Raw genomic sequence first — 6,355 nt, forward strand, 5'->3', positions numbered from 1 at the left:
AGCACCCCGGTTTGCGCGGGGTCTCGGGTCTTTATTTAGTTGCAAGGCGCTCCATGGTGCTGGCGAGGAGGCTGGCGGGACACGGGTTGGCAAGTGATAGTGAGCGAAGGGGCAGAGGAGTCGAGCCCCGGAAAGGAGAACTGGCCTGGCTTCTGTCCCGGCCCAGTGTTTCGCGGACTGAGGTCTCCGCCAACCTGACTGAAGAACGCGGGGGAAAAAGGGATGAGAGCTCCGCTTGGGCTGGTTAGAAAACCTAGGCTGCTGCCTGCAAACCCGCGCGTGCGCAGTAGACAGTCCACCTCCCGGTACCTGGAAGGACCCTGGGATCCCCGGGATGCTCAGGAAAGAATGACAGCCCTCGTCTGTGTGGAGTCTATCGCCGGACCTGGAACTCAGGGAGCCTAGACAGGTCAGCTGGAAGGGAAGACACGCCTCTCCATACCGAGCCAGAGGTTCACCGCGAAAGAGAGGCCGCCGCTCTGCCCCCGCCCCGCCCCTCCCCAACCCCGCGTCCTAAAGCTCCTGCAGCAGAGCCCGGTGTTCTTCCTGGCTGAGGAGTGGTTCCAGCAGAGCGGGCTCTTCCACGTCCTTCAGCTCCCCCAGTGACACCGGACCTAGGAAAGGTTGTGCCTTTTGCTGAAACTCTGGGGTCTACAGGAGCTCATCTAACAGGCAGGAGGTGAGTGCAGACGAGCGCCCCGGCACCTGGAACGGTTGGGAGGCGCCTTGATGGCTGGCATCCGTGCTTGACGCGGAGGCCTCGGGGTCGCGAGCTTCGGAGGTGGAGGAGCCCCGTCTTCGGGTTCCCACGCCGCCCTGGCGACCTGGGGCTCCAGCCCCACCGCGGACTCCGGTGGGACATGGGTGGCGCAAGCACACCTTGCCCCTGTGACTCAGCTTGAGCCGGCCCAGGCTGTCCCACCGAGCATGCGCCCAGCAGGCCGTCGCGCTGCGGGTCCTGGTCCTCCTGGCATTTGTTGGGGTGCGGAGGCCTCCGAGGAGTCTGAGGGTGGGAGAGCCCCACTTCCGGAGAAGCCAGGGCAGGGAACACAAAGCCCCGCGTGCCGGGGCAGGTTGGGAGATCCCTTCTGCCTGGCGGCCTGGCTGGGCTGGAGCACGGGGACGGCCCTCGCTCCCTGGCTCACAAAAGCCCCCTGTAGGAGAGCCCCAGGCGCGCAGGGCACATGGGGTGCGGGAAGCGCCGTTCCCCACCCCCCTGTGTGGGTGAACTCGATAGAGGAGGGAGCAGGGTGACACCCGCCGGGGGCCGCGTTGCAAAAACCGCCTGCGTGCGCGGGCGCCCTGCCACCCTGTCCCGGGTGCCTGGCCCTTCGATTCTGAAACCAGATCTGAATCCTGGACTCCGGGAGGCCCGTCTCTCTGGCCAGTTCTTCCCTGGCGGCGATGCCTGGAAAGCGATCCTTCTCAAAGGCGCGGAGGAGCAGGGCGGTCTGGGATCCGGTGACGGCGGTCCGCTGTCGCCTGCCTTCTTGCGGGCCGCGTCTCCCGGGCCAGGGCCGAGATTCCCGCCGGTGCTGCCTCAGCTGGCGTGACCTCTCATTCTGAAACCAAATCTGGACCCTGGGCTCCGGAACGCCGATGGCCTGGGCCAGCCCTTCTCTGGTGGCGATGCCCGGGTACGGGTTCCGCTCAAAGCACGCTCGCAGGGCCTTGCTTTGGCTCGGGGTCCAAACGAGTCTCTTTCGCCGTCCTCGTCCTCGGGCTTCCGCGGGGAGGGGGCCGTCCGAAGGTGTTGGGAGAGCCATCGCGGGGAGCCCCGGCCGGAATTTCACGGACAGACACGGGCAGAGAGAGGCCCGCGGGCTCCCGTGCACCTCAGCCGGCCTCTGCGCTGCAGGCAGGTGCAGCCAGGAGACCCTTAGAAAGACCTACCACCTCCACCCCGTTATGAACACGCAGGAGTTCGGGGCCCAAGGTCCCGGGGTAGCCCGCCCTCCGAAGCCGAAAACCACAGGGACCAGGGCCTTGTGGGTTGGGTGGGTGTAGGGCCAGATTGGAGGGGAGAAAGGGGCTTCGGGAGCTGGCTCTCTGAGGTTGTCCAGTAATTCTATGGAAACTGGAAGCCGCTGTCTTGACTCCCAGTTTTCAGGCAGAAACCACCCTGAAGGGTGGAGTGTGGAACTGAGCTTCCATGACAGTCTTGAGTTTTCCAGGCCCTCTCCGTGAAGGCGGCAATGCCTGTGGATGTTGCCGTTGCCGTGATAGTCTTACACACGCAGGGGTGTGGATCTCGTTCATTTTCACGTAGAAAAGGAGAGCGAAACTACAGAGAAAAGAAACGTCTCATGCATCACGGCCTGACCACGGATTCCTGTTTCCTGCAACAAGGGAAGTCTCCACTGTGGCCTGTTTGGAAACTGGAAAGGAGAGCGAAGACAGGATGCTGCTTTTCCACGCTTCGCTGGAGGTTTCTGGGTCCCCACAGAGCTCGGGAAACAAACAGTCAACATGGTCACGCTTTCGGGTGCCAGAGACACTTGAGCAACAGGCCCCTTTGCAGAGGGCAAAGGGGTGGGCCTGAGTGTGACTCCTGTGTGGACAGGACTATCCCCCTCGCGCTCTGTTGCAGGCTCAACGTGGGGATATGTCATCTGTGAACCATGTGGATGAAAAACGGACAGTCACCTGAGTCTCGGCTCATTGCTCTCTGGGCAATTCGATCATTCCTCGGGAGGCGGAATTCGTCCGAATCGCTCCGGGGTGAAGTGACACAGGCGGGCGATCCAGAGGGCCCGTGAGCGCCCCGCAGGCAGACGCGGCTGTGGGCCAAGCACTTAGCCTGCACTGGGCACCCAACATTTTCCGGGAGCGCGAGGTCCTGCTGGTCCTGGAGGCAGAAGACCGCTTTTCTCTCTGCCTTATTCTCTCTGTCTCTTGCTCCCTTTCTCTCTCTGTCCTTCCCTTCCTCCCTCCCCCCTCCCTACCTCCCTTCCTCCCCACTCCCCACTTTCTCCTTTCCAATGTCCCTCTGTCCATCTGTCCTTTTCTAACTCCATTCCTCCTTTTCTCTCTGTTTCTGTTCCTCTCCCCATCTCTATTTTTCAACATTATATGATCCCATTGTGTGTATCTGTGTGTTAAAATTTTTAGCAATAAAGTTCATTTTCATTAAGATATGTATATTGTTATTTAGACATGTTATTTATGTATGTGCATTTGTTTAATAGACATAAATTTATTTCAGAGTTATTCTACAGCGTAGTATAAGCATAACTCATAAGCCGTGTCAACCCAAAAATTGTGTGACGCGAGTTACTGTGATTCTTTTATACTGCAGTGCTCGAGAATAAAATCTCTATATCTCCAATTTATATCTGTGTATTACCATTGAATTGGCCCCGTTTCCTGTAGTGACAGAACACTATTCCCGGACTATGACAAGAGCTGTGGACTGTGGGGAGGTCAGAGTTAGGATGATGCAGAAGTGAAGATAAGACATTCTCTTTTTCACATCTTTATTAAATACAAATTCCACATGAAAGAAATTTTAAATTCCAAATAACATTGTTTATTTCATTATTACATAAAGTGAAAATTATAAAGCAACCAAACAAGTCATTAATACACTTAGATAATGAAAGATTGTATGATCTCAGTACAAAATACAAGTAGAATATACGTCAAATATAACAAAATACACTGTATTGTAGTATGTGGTGAAATCTCCATATCCTGCAATACAGTACAATCAATTGAAATGTATAAAATACAATAAAATATAAATTTAGGATGTTTAAAATGAAATAAAACATGAGGCAGATGAATAAATAAGTACAATCATTTACCATTTAATATATCGTGACATAAATTTTATGTAGAAATATTAAAAGTAAACAGCTTGCATAGTAATTTTACTATGCAAACTGTAAAAATGTATAGACATTTTCCCACAGGGAGTGCTACTAATGGTTTGTGGATATTAGTACTCCGTGGGTTCAGGCTGGAAGAGTGAGAGCCTACAACCTTTTCTGAATTAAAAGAGAAGCAATTTCTTGGTAAAGCGGCTCATGCCTGTAACCCCAGCACATTGGGAGGCGGAGGCTGGCAGATCACTTGAGTCCGAGGCCAACCTGGCCAACGTGACAAAACTCTACTAACAATACAAGAAAAAAAAAATTAGCCAGGCATGGCGGTACATGCCTGTAGGCCCAGCTACTTGGGAGGCTGAGGCATGAGAACTGTTTGAACCCAGGAAGCAGAGGTTACAGTGAGCTAAGATTGTGCCACTGCACTCCAGCCTGAGTGACATAGCAAGACTGTCTCAAAAAAAAAAAGAGCATATAATTTTATATTTACTTTTCTACAATCTAAAATATGCAAATTCACAATTACAACCTAATATTTTTCTGATTATATAGAAATGCACGAGTGTCATCAGACATCCAAAAGGCATCAAATGTCTAACATGAAATATAAAATTTGTCTATAGTCTTAGTGGTCTGCAAAATGCAGGGCTCACCATTCTGAGTATACTGCTCAAGTTTCTTTCCTATGACTTCTTCAGGTTCTGTCATTTATTAACACAGTGCATCTAAAATTGTCACTGCTGGTCACCTGAAAGAATCTGAGAAGAAGCAGGTCCTTGTTCTCATTCCCAGAGCTGCATCTCTGCTGAATAGGGTCAGGGTGCTCCCAGCTTAGCCTTATCTGATCCACTGACAGGCTCAGTTATCTCCTGCCCAGGGAAGGGATGGGCTTCTCTATCCAGGGCTGAATCCCCAGGACCAGGCAGTGTGGCTGGGACAAGCCAGCTCTCAGCAGGGAAGACATAAGCTGCCTGGGTGGCCATGGAATACAAGGTCTGCACCTGGGCACACAGAGGCCCCCAGAGCCTAGTGAGCAGTGTCAGCTGCTCACAGGTCAGTGGAGAATGGATCTGCTGTGCCCACACCTGGGCTAGGTCTTGATAAACAGCCTCTGACATAGCTCGCACAGAGGTCACCAAGCTTTTTCGAAGTGATGGTGTTTGGACTCCTAGGGCCCGAGACCTATGCCGCTCGCTGCGCCCAGTGCAAACCCTGGAACGTCCCCTGTGGTGGGCATCACAGGTCTCCTGGATTTCACTGTTGTGCACAGCGGTGGAGGATCTTGATTTTTTATTCAACGTCAAGCTGCACTCCTCTTCTGGACAGTTCCCTGCAAAGAAAGCATGTGAGAGACTCACCAGAGCAGTCCCCACAGACCCTCATTTCCAGAACCCCCTGTGCACCCAGGTGAACCCCACTTGTCTCTCCCACTCCTTCCTATCTCAGCACTGGAATGAAGTGAGGCTGAACCCCTTGTGAGTCCCCAGATATTCTCAGAGTGCTAGGATCTCAAAAATTTACTTGTCAATAAGTAACTCCCTTTCTGCTCAAGCCTCGTATAAAACTTTCCTGATTATTTGCCTTTTGGGGCAAACCAAAAACAAAAAAACCACCACCACCACCACCACCACCAACAAACACCAAGATTCTACCTGCTCTGTCTTGGCAGCTGTCCTTGGAACTGATTTTTCTTTTCCTGCAGTTTTCCCGATATGAGCTGTACTCTGGTTCTGTGAACACAATGAGAGTTTGAGAAAGTGCCTCCAACTGAGCATCCTGAAATTCCTAGTCCATCCTCGACACACAGGAGCTGAGGTTACCACCAAACCCCAGCTCTCGTCTGTTCTCCAGTGTCCAGGATATGTATGGCCCTGGCTGCCAAGCAGCTCCCAGTTTCCTTGCCAGGGGAGCCTGTGTTGCTGCCCTGTCCCTTCTCACCTTGAAAGAGCCAAATCTTACCTGATCCAGAAGTGCTGTTCCCGGCCTTGAGCTTGGTTTCCTCAGAAATCTCCCTGTTTGGATTGGGCTCCGATCCTGCTGCGAAAGAAAGTTTAGATGACTCACCTCTCCCTAGGCAGAGTCCCATAGTCTATTTCTGATGCATTTTTGCGAATCAGTCTTTCATGTGAAGCTCTTCTGCCAGCGTCACGAGTGAACACATTTCTCAAAGTTCCCTGAGGGCACTAAGCCATTTCCCATCCCCAAATCTCAAAATAAAACCCTACTAAAGACATATAGCTCAGTGTCCCTGATTCCAACCCTCCTTCCAGCCTCCACAGGAGCAGCCCAAGGCCTTACCTTGCCTTTGTGTGTGCTTCTCACTGGAATGGGAGAAGGCGGTCTTGCCTTTTCCTTTGAATGGTTTCTTCTCATCTGAGCCCTTTTCTGTAAAGGAGATCTGCTGGAAAGGGGGCTGGTCAGTGGAGCACTGGATGGAGGAGCAGGGGAGATCGGGGTCTTCATTTCCCTTTCCCATGTTGAAGCTCAAGTCAAAGGTGCGCTCTCTCACACGTCCAAAGGCAGAGTGT

At 52.8% G+C, this 6,355-nt stretch overlaps 1 protein-coding gene and 1 pseudogene across 2 annotated transcripts; both read right to left on the bottom strand.

Moving 5' to 3' along the window:
- Nucleotides 1-511: 511 nt before the first annotated feature.
- On the bottom strand, nt 512-1,766 carry LOC129008981 (double homeobox protein 4C-like; annotated as a pseudogene).
- A 1,696-nt stretch (nt 1,767-3,462) lies between these two features.
- LOC129013066 (protein FRG2-like-2) lies at nt 3,463-6,355 on the bottom strand. 2 transcript variants are annotated; one of them, XM_054449470.1, is made up of 4 exons: nt 6,126-6,355; nt 5,787-5,861; nt 5,480-5,557; nt 3,463-5,157 (listed from the first exon to the last, which is right to left on the bottom strand). In XM_054449470.1, the coding sequence occupies exons 1-4, from the start codon at nt 6,301-6,303 to the stop codon at nt 4,643-4,645; spliced, it is 846 nt and encodes a 281-aa protein (XP_054305445.1). In that variant the 5' UTR covers nt 6,304-6,355; the 3' UTR covers nt 3,463-4,642. The 2 variants fall into 2 exon arrangements, with proteins under 2 accessions (XP_054305445.1, XP_054305437.1); XM_054449462.1 differs by having other exon boundaries at nt 5,787-5,864.

The sequence above is a fragment of the Pongo pygmaeus genome, chromosome 1 (genome assembly GCF_028885625.2).
Source record: "Pongo pygmaeus isolate AG05252 chromosome 1, NHGRI_mPonPyg2-v2.0_pri, whole genome shotgun sequence".
In the NCBI taxonomy this organism is placed as follows: Eukaryota; Metazoa; Chordata; class Mammalia; order Primates; family Hominidae; genus Pongo; species Pongo pygmaeus.

Excerpts from the sequence above, each read along its gene's own strand:
- LOC129013066 (XM_054449462.1), bottom strand. The coding sequence starts at position 6,303 with ATGGGAAAGGGAAATGAAGACCCCGATCTCCCCTGCTCCTCCATCCAG. Across the intron at positions 5,558-5,786 it reads GAACAGCACTTCTGGATCAG|AACCAGAGTACAGCTCATAT; the intron begins GTAAGATTTGGC and ends TTGTGTTCACAG. Across the intron at positions 5,158-5,479 it reads CAGCTGCCAAGACAGAGCAG|GGAACTGTCCAGAAGAGGAG; the intron begins GTAGAATCTTGG and ends CTTTCTTTGCAG.